Here is an 18,235-nt window from a genome sequence, read left to right on the forward strand (position 1 = left end):
TATGTGTGTATATATATCTCTATATATAGTTTATTTCTCACAATCCTGGTAAGAGTTACAGGTGTATTGGGAATCATGTACAGTTTCACAGCATATGGAGTGGCCATACAGCTTCTGATGTGAGTAACATACAGTGTGTAGAGAGCACACGTTTCCAACCCATCCACCCACCACTCATACAATGGGTTTTCAAAGCTAATACTAGATTCAGCTACGTAGAAAGCCTGGAAAATGTTAGGGTACAGCGTTGGGTGTCGTACGACACTGTCAGTCACAATGGGACAAGCTAAACTACTTTAATTTTCAATCTAGTATTTCTAGTCTACCTGCATTATTGCATTTATACGCTTTTTTTTTTAAGTCAAAGTAAATAGAATACTATATGGGAAAGGAAAAATTCTTGACTATTTTAGGATTTGAGCTGCAGCCCATACAAAGTGTCCATAGAAGCATAGACAAGATTATAAATTCAACAAGGTATAAATTAGCTGTATAGCTTTGTGTGTAGGTAGGTGTCCATTTCCCTCCAGGAAATGTGTCTAGCAGCATATTGTTTCTGAAAGCAAAAAAACCAAACCTGTATGTTGAACACAGGTAAATATGTGTAAGTGACAAGCAGGTCTGTTCGTACAGGGAAGAAATCAAGGCGTCACTCTGAAAATTACTATCGTTTGGAAAACACGTTCAGGGGCTGACTCAAAACCCACCGATGTCGTTGAAAAGATGCCTGTGGCTTCCAAGGTAGCAGCAGGCGTTTCCCCGCTACCAGCATTTGAGCTTTCCATCTGACTTCTGAGGGCTTTGGATCAGTCCCTGGAAAAGTAACAGAATCCAAGCAAACCAGAAGAAAAAAAAAAAAATCCCCTGTAATCTGACCTTCGAGTTCCCTTTCTACAATTTTAGTTTCTCCACAAGTTTGCAAACAACCTGCACCTACCACTAGAAGAGAGTTGGTTTTCACTGGAGAGTTGAGATTGCACCTTTTAAAGATTCCGATTGAAAGGGTCCTAACCAGTGACTCGGGAAAAGGCACCAGGTTTAAGAAGGGCTGCTCAAAACTTAGTTAAGCCAAATTATTCGCTTGTTGGTTGGTTGATTGGTTTGTCTGTTTTTAACATGACAAAATTGTATGGCACCCTTGTTCTTATCAAATCGCCCCGGAAACTTGACTGCTTGAAGCTGCTGTGGCAAAACCAGGGATACAATGCAGGTCTTTACTGTTGCAAAGATGGTTAAAGATTCCTCTCTTCCTGCTGGGAGTTTTGGTACTGTAGCATCATCACACACAGACAGAAAGAACTTGTAACTTTATTCTTGGTACGCTGCTCTGGGGCTTTGCATTATGAGAAATGAAAAAAGAATGGAATGGTCTGTGAATTTCAAGCTGGGAGCAACTGAAGAGAAACAGGAGCAAGAGTAACATGTTGGTCCAAATTCTATTTAACCCAAGTTATATTTTTCAGCAAAAAAAAATCTATTTAATTTGAAGAGCAATCAAAGAGCAGTGAGCCTGGGTCCCCAAGTACTGCATGTCAGAGCATCCGAACAGAGCACACACTTTACAAAGCAGCGAGCAGAACTACAGCACAGGGTAGAGCCAAACCCATGCATTTGGAAAGCCAACGGCTATCATCTGTCGCACGACCTGCAGGCTTTGGGTATCAGCTTATTAGCACGGAACGAGATGTGAATTTTCAAGGCCCGGCAGTCTTGCATTCCTTTACCAAAAGGTAACACCTGAGCAGCCCATTCAAATGGAAAAATCCATTATATATCCATATATATAGGACAGAGTCTTCTGTGTCCTCAGTCCTGCAGCTAATGGAGGATGAGAGAGCGAGCTGCAGCATGCCCCTGCACACGAGCCAATTCTTCAAGGCCATCAGACATGCAGGTCAGTGACTTCTGCTGAGAGCTGGCTCCTGAATGCTTGAGGACCTCTCTTCTCTGCCCGTGTTTTTGGTGCTCCAGTAACTGGAGGACTGCAGAAGCACTAGCTTCAGCCAAGTGTAGCGTATGCTCGTGCTGTGTCAGTGTCTCTTGAGCAGCCAGAATACCTCACGCCTGACTGGCAGGCAGGCTTCAGTCCTGAGCAGAGCTTGTGGCCATGCAGTGACTTACTGACATGGAAGAGCAAGGACAAGAAAGGGACCTTCCAGCTGTGGTTTTCTCATCCGCTGAGCTCCTGTGGCAGCCAAGAGCACTTGGCATCTTGCAGGCTCAGACCTTCAAGCCATAGCGATTAGGGCAGATGAAAACTTCATACGTTCCCTGCTGTGCCACACAGTCTCTGCATTCCCCTTAGGTGCTCGGTGGCTGAACATTGTCTGTATCTGTCCGTATCTACCCAAAACCTGCCTCAGCCTTGGGGCAGGGTTTTTGCCTAGCTGTGGAGAGGCCACATCTGCAGAGTCGCCTGGGAAGAAGGTAGGGAAAGGAAAGGGAATACAGTGCAGTAGCCAAAGAAGCAGTAAAGGACAAGCAATGAATCAGATCTCCAGAAACCAATGGAGCCACGTAGTTTGTAGCAGTTGAAGATCTGGCATGAGCAGACAGCCTAGGAATTTGGGCATTAAAAAGGAAAGCAGGTCACAGGGCTGGACTGATGATCTAAAAGAAAAGAGGAAAAGGTCATCATAAAACCCCTTTGCTCGACAGATTAAACTCCCCAGGGCCAGTCAATCAAGGTAATGTGATCTGAGCTAACCACAGCAAGATGCAATAAAAGACACAGAAAAATGGTGTTGGACAGACCCAGCCAAGTCCAGCTGAATGGCACATGGGGCATGTTCCAAGCCAATGTCTCAGTTAAATTGCAGTACCCTCAGTAGCACCTTGCATCATCATCTGGGCTGCTCAATTCAAGATAACCTAGCTCAAGGAGATCAACTTTCTGTATAGCTACCCTCAGTTTGATGAACCCAGATTAAGTACCCTCTCATTTTTGCCACGTATTCACCATGACAGCTAAGACATTTTATTCTGTGCTCTTTGCCCTTAATGCCACTTAAAAAATATCTTCCCATTAATGATTAAGTAATACTTCAAATAGATAAACTTCAGGAGAGAACTAATCTCCAATTACATGAAGACGGGAGAGGTTTTAAAAAGAACAATATGCCAAAAACAGTCACTGCAGGACAAGCGCTTAGGGACAAATTATGGGCTGAAAACAGAGCAGCGATATTTAATCCACAGTACTAGGCAGACGCTGCTCACATTGCCCTCTCCTGGCTTCTTCATAACCCGCAGAGCATAAATCCTGAAGTACATGGGTGGTACCGCATCCCCTGGCCCAGAAGATTGCTGCACAGGCTTCACCGCTTTCTGCGGTGGAGTTGCCAATCGAGGGCCACTCATAAGACCCAAAACGTGCAGGCAGCCCAGGTCAGATCTTCAGCATCAGAGGATTCCTCCCTGAAAGACTAAAGGACTAAATACCTCTGGTGTAAGCATCGGGAAATATCCTGATTCCAGCCTCCTGTGCTGAGAATTTAACTAACTTAGATACAGAATTTTTATTATCCAGGTCAAAGCCAATTCTCTTCATGAAGGGAGGTGCCCAACCTGTAAAGCAGAGCTGCAGTTTATGAAAAGGATTATGAGATGCGGTTGCCTCCCCCTACGGAAGACGGCTCTTCCTGGCTTGGGAGATCTCTCCCGGCTCCATGGCGAAGGGAATGAGACCACAGTAAGATGCCACATGCCTCGGGAAGGGAACCAGCATCCCTGCTCTAGCGTCATGTCACAGACTAAGAGGATCGAAGCGCGAGTAGGTTGGATTTTCAGTCCTTTTCGTAGCAAAGCATGTGAAAAGAGAACGCGGCCTTTCAAAATGCCCAAATCGTAAACTTGCAATTTAATCATACAAAGTTGGTTCTAGAAAACTTCAGGTCTTTTTCTTGCTTCACTAACCCTTTAACGTTGAACAAAGCCAGCAAAAATTCATTTGGAAAAGTCAGTTAGCAAAGGTTAATTTGCATGGCATCAGAATTGGTCATTTTTGCTTTTGGCCGAGAAAAAAATAGACATGGGTAGGGTATAAAAGTTAATGTGTCCTTGCCAAAACTGTTAAGATAATGATGTCATATGCTTTTTCTTCTCTGCATTTCTCTGTACTGTTTCTTGTACCCTCTCAGAAGCACTGACTTGAAGCTTTCTGTAGAGCTGATTGAAATTCCAAGAATTTCACCTTTCAAATACATTTTTTTCATTGCCTTCCTTTTTTGGTTCATTTCTTGAGGAATAATTTTTCTCTCAAATCTTCAGGACTGTTATTTTCAACCAATTCTAAGAATAGTTAGAAGGATGCCGATTTCTCAACCCCAGGGGCATTTCCAGGAGAAGAAGGGAAATTTTAAGGCAGAAATCATCTCCTCTCACCAACTCCAGGTTTCTTTTTAGTCACGCTGTTGTTTATACACAAATATTAACGTAAGTATAAACATGGTTGTGAGCATAGCTTCCTCAGTTAATACCAGAGAAGACTTTCCTTACACTCAGCAGAAGGACTAAGGAATGTTTTTGTCAGTTTTTAAAAAACAAGCCATGGAGATGACTTTACATTTTACAGTGACCTGCAATCATATCCCTGGTGCCAATAAGATCTCAAAGGTCTGATCAGAGCATGGTGAAGCCAATGGAAAAATTCCCCTTGTTTTCAGTAGCCTATGGATCAACCCCTAAGCTTTGATTCAGCAGAGACATAAACCCATTTTTAATTTATCACTCAACCTAATGGAGCTAAGAAGTGCTTCAGGGCAAGCGACTGTTCAGTGCTTTGTTAAGTGTGAGCCCGAGAGGTGAACAGCACCTGCAAGAATGCATTCTTACCCTCCTGAAAATGCCACTACATTATCCTTTGGCTTCCAGATTTGTTTGCCTCCTGCTGCGGAACTGTTAGGAATAATGGGACTTATCCATAGCGTATTAAATCGGTAGAAAAAAGAAGCAGAAGTGTAATCCATTTCATCTTTCTTAAAGCCAGAAGCATCGAAAACCTTCTACTAAGCTGTCCAAGAGAGCGTAATGACATCTTTATATTCAACTAAAACTTATGGCTCCTTAAAAATAGATTGAGATCAGGTGTAGTAATTGAATCTATAGTTTTAGTGATAAGCTACAATGTCTGAAGTCAGTTTTGCAAATTTATAATTTATAGATTTTATCAAAAGAGTAAACTAGCAATCTAGATCTCTTCAAATCGCAAGCACAGAATCTGATTAGTTTTAAGCGTTAGTTCATTCTCCCCACGGAGATATCACTAGAGGACTTCATATCACAAACACCACACAAAGAATAACATCAAGCAAATAACGGCATGTGCTCAGTACGAGAAAAGACAACTATTTATTTAGCACAGCGAGTTCAGTCATTTAAGCCTTCTGCTTCGACAAATTTGGTTTCAATCTCGCTTCGATTCTGAGAGAGATGAATTTGCTCTTCTCAGCCTAGTTCTCGCTGGACATTTTTTTTTTCTTTTTTCTCAAAACGAAACCACTGCACAGCCTGGCACATTAAGGCAGAACAGGAGGTGTTTGCTAAAAGGATGTCATTTGCAAGTCAGGACTGAAGTGCATTGCCCCAGCTGCGTGCTTAGGAGCTTATATGGCATCTACGCTTGATCTACCTGACTCAAATCAACACTAGACCCACACTTCGAAAAGCGCTACAACACAGTCCAGTATAGTTCAGTATAGTCTAAAAGTGCCTTATTTTAAAGCGAGTAGCCCACACGACTATCCAGGGAGGGGAACAGTAATTTTGAGCTTCTAGCACAACGGGCACATCGTACATTCAGCAGTTCACTAGCCATACATTCTTTGCACTGAGAAGAAACCAGGACCGAAAAGGAATTCAGGTGCTGCATGGCATGATGCGAATGGCACAAAAAAGACATCACGGACACTTTGTGTGAATGCAGGGGAACAAATGAAGGGTCATCTCCAGGTTGATTTGGTTTTTTCCCCCCAGACTGCAGTAATATAAACATATATGTATGTACACAATACATATGCAGAATATTCTTCAAGGCAGGGTGGTGTATATGCACATACACACACACAAACACAGGTGTTTTCCAAACCAAACTGCCAAAGAGGTGGGTTCCAGGTAGTGAATCTGGACAGCAGACAGCAGTGCTAAGTGATCACAGTAAGCGGAAAATCCCTCATGAACAGGACATACCGTGTTCACCGCCTAGGGAGGATTCGCATGTGGTTACATACCCAGATGAGCTGCAGTCCCATCACCATCTCTGTGGTGTGTTTCTGGATGAAACTACCGGCCTTGCATCCGCGTGCTCTAAGGGCAGGGGGGTTCGGAGGCAGACGGAAACGGTTAAGGCCCATGTTGGCTGAGAACTGTTTTTCCCCTCTTCCAAAGGTTAGGTCAAGGAAATAAAAACACTTTAGAAAGTAAAATAGGAGACTCAAATGAAGCAGGTGTTTCTTTTTCCTCCCCCTGTATCTATCTATGCTGGTCAGGGCAGAATAGATAGATGCTGCATCTGTAGTGTTGTCACACACTGCTAAAAAAAATAATCATATGCCAGGGCTGAGAGAGAGGGAATGGACAGGACAGGTAGAAGCACCTCTTGAGGACAGGCCTCCCACTTGCAAACAGAAGTCACTGTCTGAAAATCAGCACCCTACTTTGGCAAAACATGAATCAGAGCAGGGGTGGCCGATTTCCCTTCCTCATGAGCAACGTAAGCAAAAATTCCCTTCAGCCAAGAGCTTTGTGCTTCAGAGATCTGAGGGAAGGGGACCCCAGGAATAGCCCTCCCTGCATCCAAACCCATGGTAGTTTGGATACGTTACTCTGTACACCCAGTGGGCACAGGCCCCCCAGTCATGGAGATCAGGTTCCTGGCAGGACTGCACTGCAGTTTGCTTCAGGCTTGTGCACCCAAATTTCCCTTGTGGGCAACCAGAATGCACAGTTCAGGGTGCAAGCAGGAGTAGGGGGAGCTGGTATGCAATGGGGTCTCTCCCCAGTATGGCAAGAGGATGTGCCCAGGGCACTGTCAGGGTCTGGGGGCTCCGCAGCACTCCCAGACTCTTAGTGTAGATACAGCAGCCTCACCGTGTCCTCTTGCAAAGCCCTGCTGCAGTCACTGCAAGGGAGCCGCGCTGGGACTGCTGCTGAGATATATTCTCTCTCACATCTCTGCTTTCCAAATACTTTTCCTATTCCTTTGCTATTGTTTACCCTCCTCTCTCCCCCCCCCCCCCGGAAAATAACCTCCGAACATCTGCAAAACAGGATGAGGGGAAATCATATGCATTCACCAGACCAAATTTGGAGGTAAGACAGACAGACGTGAGCCAAGAGAAGAATTGCCAGCTCAGGTTATACACACCCACCATCCTATCCAGTAATCTTGCCAGAAGTGGATACTGCAAAGGCAGTACCCGAGGAACGTACGCCTTTCTCTGGCCCTATACCCACAGAATTTATACATCCAGGCTCAGTTAAAGATGTATGACTTTTAGGCTCTTTAACTGAACTCTCTCCACTTTGTCACAACCTCTTGCTAATCATCACTCCAAAACCCTGCCCATTGGCTGCAACTGCTGCTGAGCTCCGGAGACTCTGCGGTTCTGACATCATCTAATCTCTGACCTAATTTAAAAACAAAATGTAAGGACTTTTTTGCAGTAGCACAGCAGCCAAGAGTAGTCTAATGGAAACTTTCAGAATAAGGAGATCTGCCCACTTCTTGGTGTTAGGGAAAGGGCATCAGCCAATGCGCTAAATGCCCTCTCTCATCACCTGCCTTCCTTCTCCCCTTCACAAGGTCTGGCTTTAGAGCCGAGATTCTCACCGATGAAACCAGGCTGTTCCCGAGGGTTGGGAATTTGTTTCCATTTCCAAAGCTTGGAGGAGTCACAAATCCTTGCTACTGTCATAGGAGGGAGGTAAGACATCCTCCCAGGACAGACAGATTTCCAGTGCCCTCGAACAGGGTTTCCCTGGTATAAAGCAGGTCAGTCATATTCTCATGGGATCCCAGGTCCTCTCTGCACCTAAAAACCAGCTCACGTCTCTACTTTTTCTATTTTCTCATGTACTGAGAGATCATAGCCCTCAGTGGGAAAAAAAGCAGGTGAAAGGCCTGATCCAAAGCCCAAAGAAATGAACAGAAAGAATCCAGCTGACCTTGAGGGAGTTTGGGCTGAGGGAGGCTACAGCATCCTGCAAAGCCCAGCCTAACTTTAGGAAATACTAGATCCAAAACAAAGTCTCTCTATCCCCAGACGCTGCCCATATGACCTTGGCAAGCCATGGGATCCTGAAGGCTGCCTGCCAACGTGCAAGAAACCAAGCAGATGGCAGCTGGTGTCTGCCTGAAGTCGGCGTGGGACTTCGCCAGGTATCTCCGTATGCTGCTAGCTGCGCTGTCGGTCACAGTACAGCCCCTCTGCTCACTCCCCTGCTGGCAGCTCAGCCAGAGAAATGACTTGGTGTGATGTCCCAAGTTGCATACTCAGCTCTACCATGCTGCAGTCTCGGCCTCCAGCTACAGCCAGCCTGTTTTCTCTGGGGCGCTTGTGAGTTGGGTTTTTAAAAGTAGGTTGATGAGCAGCAGGTACACAAGACACCTATTAGAGATCACACTTTGCTGTTTGGGTCAAGGAGCTGCCTTTTGCCTGCGTTTGCCCAGGGGTTCCCCTGCCCCAGAGGTGCTGGATAAACACCAGCCCAGCACACAGTGACAGGCAAACTGGGCCTTAGCACTAGGCTCTGTCTCCCCTTACATCTTCTTTACCACAACCCAACTTAAAAACAAACCAAACAGAAACCAAAACACAAAGCGGGGACTCTGGATGGGACGTAGAACACTTTGGACTTGAAAACAGGGGACTGCAAGAGAGGTGGGGGTGTCTCCCGGGGAGGACAGCAGGGGAGGGGAGGGGACACCGTCATTTACACCGATCAGGAGAAGCTGTAATCTATACACAGTGGTATAAGCCAAGATATATTACATGAAAGAACACACTGAGTGCATGGAGTTACCCACACTGGGTCAAACTGGCACAGTTGTCTTGAACAAGACTCTTGGAGTTGCAGTTGGTGTTTGTTGTTGACCTATCTAGCTCGCTCTCTCTCTATATAGATATGTATAGAATTTTTCTGCATGCATTTGTCTCAAAAGGAGCTGTACAGCTGGGTTGGGTTTCTCATCCCCACCCCGTCTCGGTCTTCATTTTTTCCGGGCTAGGAACGCCACTCCCACAATCACAGCGAGCGCAGCCACCGCCACTCCTCCGATGATGATCAAGGGCTTCATGTTGTCGAAGATGCTGCCTGGTGACTCCTCGGAGCTGTTTCCCTTGTGGTCAGAGTCAGGGGACTGGCCGGTGGCCTCTTGTGTCTCCGTGGCGGCGGGGCTGGGCTTCAGGTTGCTGTGGTTGTTCACGACGGCAGCATCGCCACCTGCCTTCTTGGTGGCAGAGGTGGCAGTGGCAGGAGCAGGCTGCTCTTTGGGGATCTCCTTCTTGTCTGCATTCGTGGCAGGCCCAGGGTTGGGCTTTTCTGGCTTTCCGGAGCTGGGGGCCTTGGCATCGGGTTTGTTTCCGCTTCGGACATTGCCTTTGGAATCCATCCCTACAAGTGCTGGGGGTAGCGACTGGATGCCACGCGCACGGGGCAATCCCAGCTCTCCTTTGCCTGGCTGCTGGAGAAAGCAGAGGAGCCACCTGAGCTCAACCCCTTGGAGTGGTTGTCTTGGGATGATTCTCACACTGGCGGTGTCCTATCTGGACATGATACAGCACCTGGAAGAGGAAGCAGAGCAATGAGAGGTGAGTGAAAGGCCAGAGCAAGCCAGTGCCATTCTACCTGGAGGCAACGAAGGAGGACGGAAGACAAAACTGGAAAACTGTTGCCTCTTTCTTTAGTAACTGTGATCTGTATTCAAAGCATCTACTACAGTGCCTGTACCTGCAAGAACATCAAACAAGTTGGACCGACTGTCATCTATGGCTGCCACAACTAGGCTCCGTGTGTAATCAAGACAAGTCCACCCTGGCCATGTATCTGACGCCATTTGTCAGTGACGAGATATACTCATGTCCAACCAAATAAATATTACTTTTCATTTGCTCACCACAGCTCCCTTCCTCCTGGGTAAGGAGAGAACATTTTGTTCGATGGGAAAGCAGATCAATAGTTCCTCCCTGCTTGTATCTCACCCTCTACCCTTCTTTTTGCAGCATTATCCCATGTGAAGTTTAGGAAGTGGCTAATATGTGATCTTGTGTGATATTCTCCATCCAGATGGGTACTGCACAAAAAAAAACGGGATTAGTTCCTCAGCTATAGGTATCGGAGCTACAAGGATTATTGCTGTCAGCATTTCTGGTGGAGCTACAGCAAAATAAGGCAAGCGCCAGATCCTCAGCTGGTGCAAATCAGTGTATTGACTCCGGTGCAACTGCATGAATTTACTGTAAAGCTGGATCTCGCAGTGATTGAGAGATCTCACTCCTGCCTCCTCCTTGCAGTGGTTAGCTGGGCTTGCCTACAGAGCTGGGCAGGATGTCAGATGTACTGCAGGTGATTAGCTGGAGCCATTTTCCCCAGGGAACTGATGAAAGCAGTGAAGAGCATGGCTGCATCCAGAGAATTCAGCAAACGGACAAAGTGGGCTTCAAAGTGTTATAAAAACACAACAAAAACATCACCCCAGCAAGCCTCACTAGGCAGCAATCTAGGCAGGGTGAGCCGGGAGATGGAGCTCCCATGGCTACACCTCTGCACAATGGGAGGAGGGGAAACAGCCGCTGGGCAGCTTGCCATCAGGCCTCTAACGGTGCAGCACCATGCCAACTTTGAGCTTGGGAAATAATGAGTAAATAGGAGGCAGCAGTCAGATCTGAGTCGCCTGCTTCATTACCTCTCTGCTGACCTTCAGCGCTGCCAGGAGCCTGCCGAGAGCTTTCTGCCTGCTAAGTGAAATATGAGCTTATTAGCTGTCTGGATTTAGATATAAAGAGGCCCCTCAAAAACCTCTACAGATAGATGTTTCTTCCAAAGTGGCTCAGAGTGCAGATCACTCCTTTAATGACAGACAGGAAGAAGGTCCCAGGGTTGCTGCAATGGTCTGTGCTGCTGCCTCTTCTGTGAAACAGGCTAACAAATGTGGTGTTTTAATCTCCATCTAGGCAGAAACACTGGCCTGGAGGAAACCTACTCACAGAAATACTGGGTTTGGGTCCAGAGCAAAGCTGGGCAACAGCTTGCAGCTCAGTGTGAAGTAGAAGCTACGCCCTCTCCTGCTCTCCCTTGTAAGCTGTTGTTTGATGGCCACCATCTTCTCCAATGCCAGTCAACTGGAGTTGACTGAGGGAACTGCAGCACCGAAATCATGGAAGTCCATAGCTCACGTGCTGCACCAGGCACGGTGACCATGATACTGGTACACCATATACTGAAAAGGCTGCCTGAAAGGTTGGCATTTAGCCTAGGAGAGTAGTCTGAGCTCTTCTTGTAGCATGGAGATGGGACAGGCACTTCCAGAAGGCTTTTCACGGACCTACCTTACACGCCTCCCTTAGAGAGGATGAATTTTAGCTGGGTAGTGTTTGGTGAGATGGAGCCTGAAGTCTCCAAAAGGCATTAGATGATCCAAGCTGGCCAGTTTTGAAATAAACCACTGAAAAGTGAGAGGCAGATAATCTGCCCCCAGGGTTTCATAGCCAGCGTTAAGCAGGATAGTTGCTACTCTTCCCTTGGGTTTTCAATTCGGTCTAGCTCCAAGCTCCTTCGAGAGAATAAATATCAAGCCAGCCCTTCACTTGTTTAAAAACCAGCAATCAAATTTCCCTAGCAGCTCTATGTGGGTCAGATCTACTTTGGGTGTAAAAGAGCATAGTCTCTTTGACTGCAGCTCAGCAATACTTACATTTCTGAGTTTGTGATTTTAAACCATTTTGGAAACCCAAAACACCACCACTCTCCCCTCATGTCACTGAAGATGCATCATACGCTTGGGCATCTTGTACCACAAAAACACAATCCCAGATGCTCACCAAGCTTAAGACCTTCTCGGTGGCTTGGGACTTGGTAGATAAACATATGGTCCTGGCCAAGTGCAAGAATATTTTCCCCTCCTTGCTAATTTTCTAATATTTCTGTAGATGCCACCTGCCTCACCTTTTCCTTCCTACTGCCTCCAAAGAGCATTCATACTGCTCTGCTCAGTAGAAATCCTATGTACATCCAGGTCTATATTCCTACGTGCTGAGGCTGCACACGGTCACTCACAGGACTCTGCTCTTCTGGTTTAGGAGCAATTTATCCCCATTTTACATCTGGTACAACCAAGACACAAAGAAATAGTAAGTGGGGCCCAAGACTGAAGCAGGCTTAGAGGTTATAGCAGGGAGACTCAGATTCATCATGTCACAAATATTAAATTACCTGCTTAGTCGCTTTGATATCAATTAGCTGGGCTGCTCACACACTCTCTAGTATTTGTGCTATTATACTATATGAACCAAGCATTAAACTTCTGCTTTCCCTAGGAAAGCTATGTGCAGCCTACAGAGATGGTAGGGGTAATTCATGGAGAGGGCAAACTGGCTTCTTTGCTGAGAAATGGGGACTCTGCACAGCCCAAGTACCTCAGTTTATCCATATCCTCTCTCATTCACACCCCTGATTGATCAGGTCTGGATTCCAGATTCCTGGAAGCAGAAAAGCTGGTTTTGCTCAGAGCCTACGCTGTGCCATGGAGCCTTGTCCCGCAGCCATGCCCTGCACTGCTACAAACGGCTCATTAAAGAATTTCTTGATTTCTAAGTGAGTTTCCACTAAAAGCAATGCAAGCCCCTCATGCAGATTAGAAAAGGTTTTAAAAGATGTAGAAACCAAACTAAGCTAAAAATCAATATTGGCAGTTCTTAAGTGTCCACATGAAAGGGCTTTCTGTCAGTGGTTTTCCATCACTGGAACTAGCCACAGAATTGCCCAGCATCTCTCCAGACCCTTTGGCTTGGTTGAGCTGATGCTGTCAAACACTGCAGCTGAGAAGCTCAAGCATCCTTTCTGCCCCCATCGGCTGCAGCACAGCTACCAGAGCCACTGGCTGGGTTAGCATCGTGCTGGCTTGCAGCCATCCATGCTGTCCTCCTCCTCCAGACCCAGGGTGCTCACTCAGCAGCACATCCTCTCCCATCATAGTACTTAATCCTCATCTGCATGTTATTAACTACCTTCCAAGCAGACTCCCTACCTTGGGTATCATTCCCTTTTTCCTTTCACTCTCCTCCCCCTTTCCAGTCCTGTGCTTTTGAGGGCATGAGCACGTGCTCGTCTTTAAGCACCTCTGTATCCCACATCTGACTGAAAAGAAAGGTGCTTTCCTCATTTTCAAAAACGAAGTCTGCGCATACTGGTGCAAGGGTTTTTTCCCCTGGCTTTGTCTCCTCCTTTTCCCTCATTCCATCACAAACAGTTTTTCTCTAATGGCCTGTTTCTCCACCTTTGCTTTCTTCTTTATAGCTCTCACATCTATTTATTCCTCCCTTCCCTCTCCTCTTCAGTTGCTGTCTCTGCCCATCTACCCATTCCCCACTTCCAGCTCCCTCTCTGCCTCCCACACACACAGCAGCACTTGGGAATAAGGTTTTGTGAGAAAGAGGCTTCATTCCCTCCGTCCCCCTCCCCCCCCCATGCTATTTCTTTGTTTAAAAAATCTGTGCCTTTTCAGGAAGGTTTTCACTTGCCAGCAGCTAACCAGCTCTTTCCCAGGCTAGGAAGACGGAGCAGAGATCATGAAACCAGTGATCAAGGAGAAAAAGGAAAAGAAAAGCTCTCCAAATTCCTGCTGCTGCAAGAAGCAGCACACAACCACCACAGGCCCCTCCTGGGACGGTTCTGGTTGTTGCAGCTCTCAAGGTCAGTGCAGTCGGACTCACCAGTGCAACAAGCTGGCCCCAGCCAAAGCAACAGGGCTGATGTAAGGAACAGCTTGCTTTGGCTCCCTGAAGGGCACCCTTTCTGCCTCACCCCCCCAGCAAATTAGAAAATACATCTATTAATCTGTCTCCCGTGTGCGCAGATGAAAGCTGCATCAATCCTGCACTGAATGGAGCAGATGAGTCATTGCCAGCTTTACCGTAACATACCATTAGAAGGTCCTCTTCCCTCTGCAGAGACCAGCCCCATCCCCAAGCCCTATAATCTTCCCCTCGCTGTTTCAAGTTGGAAGGAAAAGCCAGCAACTTTGCGAGACTGAGCAGCTGCTACAGGGTGTGGGGTCTGGGGTGCGGTGGGAAGCTGCACCCCACAGATGTGTGTAGGGTCACAGCAGTGCTGAGCAGGGGGCTCATACATGGGTTTTTCCCCCCCCTTCATGAAAAGCAGACCATTTCCATTGGGTCCTCAACCGCCACACTGACAGACCGTCAGCAGGAAGGAATTCAACCACCACAGTGGGGTTATGTATCTGAATTTATACTTGCAACAAAGGTCCACCCACACGCTCCAAGTGTCCTCCAGTTGAAAACATCAGTCTCAGAAATAGCTACTGACCATGTCTGACCTGTAGCAATGCTGTGAAAAAGAGCCAGAGGTGACAGAAAAGACCTTAAATATCCTCAAAACTTCTTCCTTAACCCCTACTTAATCTGCCCGTCACCTCTTTGTCATTCCCACCCGTCTGAAAAAGAAAAGGCATGAAGTTTTGCCTTTTCGGGGCAAAGAGGAGAGTTTTAAGTACCAAAGCTCATTCTCTTAAGTAGCATGGCCTGTGTTGGCTTTTGGGCAAAGAATTAAATGGGTCCCTATTACTAGGCAAGCATTAACGCTTCTTCCAGCTTAATCTCCACTGTCAGCCCCCAAAACCCCTTAGCCTGAAGCAGCTGAGCCATGGCAAAGACCATCCCGCAATTCCACATTGCTTGAGCCAAGCATGGTAGCAGTCTGCTTAACTCCCGCAGGTTGGGGACAGAGGTCATCTGCAAGGAGACAAGGTATGCAACCAAGCCGGCTCTCAATTCCCTTTGAAATGACATAGCTGGAAGTCAGTGAGAGTTGAAAGCACTCAGCAGTGCTGGAGGAGATGGCTTGTGCCCCTCAGGACCAGGCCCCTCCTTCCTGAAGGTAAGGGAGGACTTTAAACCTGAGAACACAACACCCAACGCAGTCCTCATCGTATTCTTCAGTCAATTGCTCTTACACCAACACAGGGAAAGGTTTTCAGTGTCATGGAGGAAGAACGTATGCTGAATACCAATTAATTTCAGGTCCCTTCAGCAGTTTCTGTAAGTCTCAGCTGGCATGCTTGCATTTGGTCATTTAAGAGCAAACTAGCTTTCTAAGGGACAGAAAATGGCTCTCTTCTCAGACAGCTTCCCTTTGGTGAGTGCAATTTGCACCTGCCAAAACTGGCTCACAGGATTGAATTACCGTCACAGATTCAGGCACCGGCACCAGCTGGTAGGTGAAGAGCAGGTAATTTTAGACTGAAGTCTGCAGATTTTGTTCCTGTGGCAGACTGCACGCATAAACAGGAAAATTAGAATTTGGCCACTTCAAAGAGGCACCTGAAAACATAACTTCCTGAAAAGGGAAAAAGAAAAAACAAAAAAGAAGCAGTGTTCCGACTACAAAATGTAAGGCAGCTATGAGCTGAAGTGACTGGGACCGGGCTGTTAGAAACTGGGGGTGTTACTGGGGGGATCAAGTGCTGCCACAGGCTTCCTACATGACCTTTGCATGTCACAGACTCTCTCCTTCAGTGCAAATCAATGCGATACAGGGGGCTGAACTCACCAATGCGAGACCCTCAGATGGAAGGCAGCATGGTCACCTGGAGTATTACCATCACCAAAGAGGTCTTGACTGAAGTGGTCAGAGGAAAATCAGCTGGAGCACATGGCTAAGGTGAATTCATGACGTGCTGAGGAAAGTGCCAAGTAAAAGGTAGCCTGTTCTGACAGATTAAGGCTTCTCCAAAGAGGTCTGAGGTTACTGGCCACAGGGCAATGCCAGTTCATTGCCACTTGTCATTTTATGGCAAAAGAAGAAATAGGCTGCAGTCAAGCACATTGCCCTGGAGAAGGGATTATTTCAGAGAGCCACGGGCGTAGGGTTTGGGGTGTCCCTCCTAAGATCCTGAGGCTTAAGACCATTCTCACCTCCCTTTCTTCTCCCAAAGATTAGCAAATCTCCCCATGCACCAAAGTGGCTTGGAAGGGAGTTAAGAAAAGGAGGGACTGAGCATGGGCTGAAATGAGCAGACTGCAGGAGGGAGTGCAAGTATTTGCTAGCTCAACTGAACATCATGTAAGAAACCATCAAAACCCATCTAAAAAAAAAATATAGCACTGCTCCCCCCTCCTGAGCTGCTGGGGGAATAAAAACGTTAAAGGCAGTGGGATGCCAGGCAAGCACCTAAGATAAAAGACAGCAGGGTAGTGTGACTAAGCCTTTTCCCCCATCTCCAAGAAGTGCTGTGAAGACAGATGAGGTAATGCAGTGCCTCTCAGTATTACCATAAATACTAAAACAGCTTTACATAAGGAGCTTGTGTTCGTTCAGCTGCCGTGGGCAGCTCCCCAAGGAGGATTTTAGCTCCCTTATGGTCTATTTTGGCCCCCCGCTCCTGACGCAATGCACAGCAAATGTGATAAAACACAACGCAAGCACAACGATAGCGGGAGTCGCTTGTCATAGATGCTTTCAAACAGCCTCAGTGCACCAGGACCAGGCTGGGCAGGGAGACAGCTGTGTTTCCCAGCCCTCCCAAAGCCAAGCCTTGGAGACAGCAGCACCAAGTTACAGCAAACACTGTTGACCCACTTCACTCTGATGAGATATTTAGGAACCCTTTTCCCAATCTGTTGTTTGCTACTCCCCACATCCCTCCTCCCGGCCCTGGATTAAACATTTCCCTCTCAGACAAACCCTTTGAATCTTGACGTGGAGAGCGTCAGATGCTGGAAGTATTTTAACAGGCGGCAGCAGCAGCAGCTTCAAATTGCTGCCACAGGGGGAGATTTGCCAGCAAAGCCTCCGCTCCATGGCTGCGTCAGTCCTGCGGCTGCACTGAGACCCAGCGCTCTCGTCACCTGTCCAGCTGGTGCTGGCAATGACCAAAACTGCACCCATCACCCACACAGCCCCCAGAGCGTGGCCAGCCTTGCAGGACCCTACCCCGCGCCCCCTGTGCCACCGAGACACGTCGCCTCTCCCCGGGTGATGCATCAGTGTTCAGAGGTTGGGTTATACCTGGCACCAAGGCAAGATGTGGGAACAGGACGGGCTCCCGTAGCCCAGCAAAACCGGCTTTTGCCGTACATCTGCAAAGGGAACGGCTGTGGGATGCAGACCCTGGGCATCCCGGTGGGCCACCAACTAACTGCACAGAGACGGGGCGAAGCAACACAAGTGCCAGTGTCCTCTCCAGAGGCTGCCCTGCCACAGTCCGGCCACGGTCCCCACACAGGTGACACAGCATTTTGGAGCCCTGCAGCCAGCCCCAATACACTCCCCACCAGCACGAGCCCAGAAAAAGGCTAAACGGCCTTTTTCTACACCATGACTTCTACAGGAGATGACGTCTGAGCCAAGCGTCACACCTGCAAGCCACGCTTGTCCTGACCGCAAAGATCTCACTGGGATGGACATGGCAGACATTTTATTCTCTGAGAGATGGAGGCGACATTGCAGACACACACACCCCCCATACTCCTGCCAGGGGCTTTACTTTTGTTCTTTTTTTTTTTTCTTTAACCCAAAACACAGCTCTAACCTACACTGTTCAGGTACTCTGCCTGTACACAGCCACGTACATAGCAAAAACGTACTCCACATTTTTGTTCCGTTCTCTTCTCTCCCCCTGTGTGAAAATAAAGCAATAAGAACCATGAAAAACGGTAAACCTGAGTGACTCTGCCCTTAAACCTCCAGCATCGAGAGAAGGACGGCTTGCTGCTGTTTCACCCTGCCCTTCAGCAGACCCACAGCGAGCTCCCGCTGCACGTTTCCTGCCGCACCGTCCGCAAAAGCTCCTTCCAGGGCACCTCGCAGGCACAAACCCAGCCATTTCTCTGCGGCAACACGGGCTGAAAAGCACTTGCAGTTCACTTCAGCTTCCTGCCCACAACTCTATTAAAAATATACAGGCTGCTGCCAAAAAAACCCCAACCAAGCCCGCTCCTTCCTTCCTCCATCAGAGTGCTCACCATGCACGGTCCCAAAGGGGCAACTCATCACCCAA

The 18,235-nt window shown here is 47.5% G+C and overlaps 1 protein-coding gene across 4 annotated transcripts in view; it reads right to left on the reverse strand.

The window, feature by feature from the left end:
* The window catches only part of CEND1 (cell cycle exit and neuronal differentiation 1), a 22,381-nt gene continuing 4,146 nt past the window's right edge, over positions 1-18,235 (reverse strand). For 2 of the 4 annotated variants that reach the window (XM_076343707.1, XM_076343708.1), the window contains exon 2: positions 1-9,782. In XM_076343707.1, the coding sequence (XP_076199822.1) occupies positions 9,209-9,610 (402 nt within the window). In that variant the 5' untranslated portion in view covers positions 9,611-9,782 and the 3' untranslated portion in view covers positions 1-9,208. The remainder of the gene's footprint in view (positions 9,783-18,235) is intronic. The other 2 variants (XR_012995830.1, XR_012995829.1) reach the window with 2 other exon arrangements.

Source organism: Aptenodytes patagonicus, chromosome 7 (assembly GCF_965638725.1).
Source record: "Aptenodytes patagonicus chromosome 7, bAptPat1.pri.cur, whole genome shotgun sequence".
Taxonomy (NCBI): domain Eukaryota; kingdom Metazoa; phylum Chordata; class Aves; order Sphenisciformes; family Spheniscidae; genus Aptenodytes; species Aptenodytes patagonicus.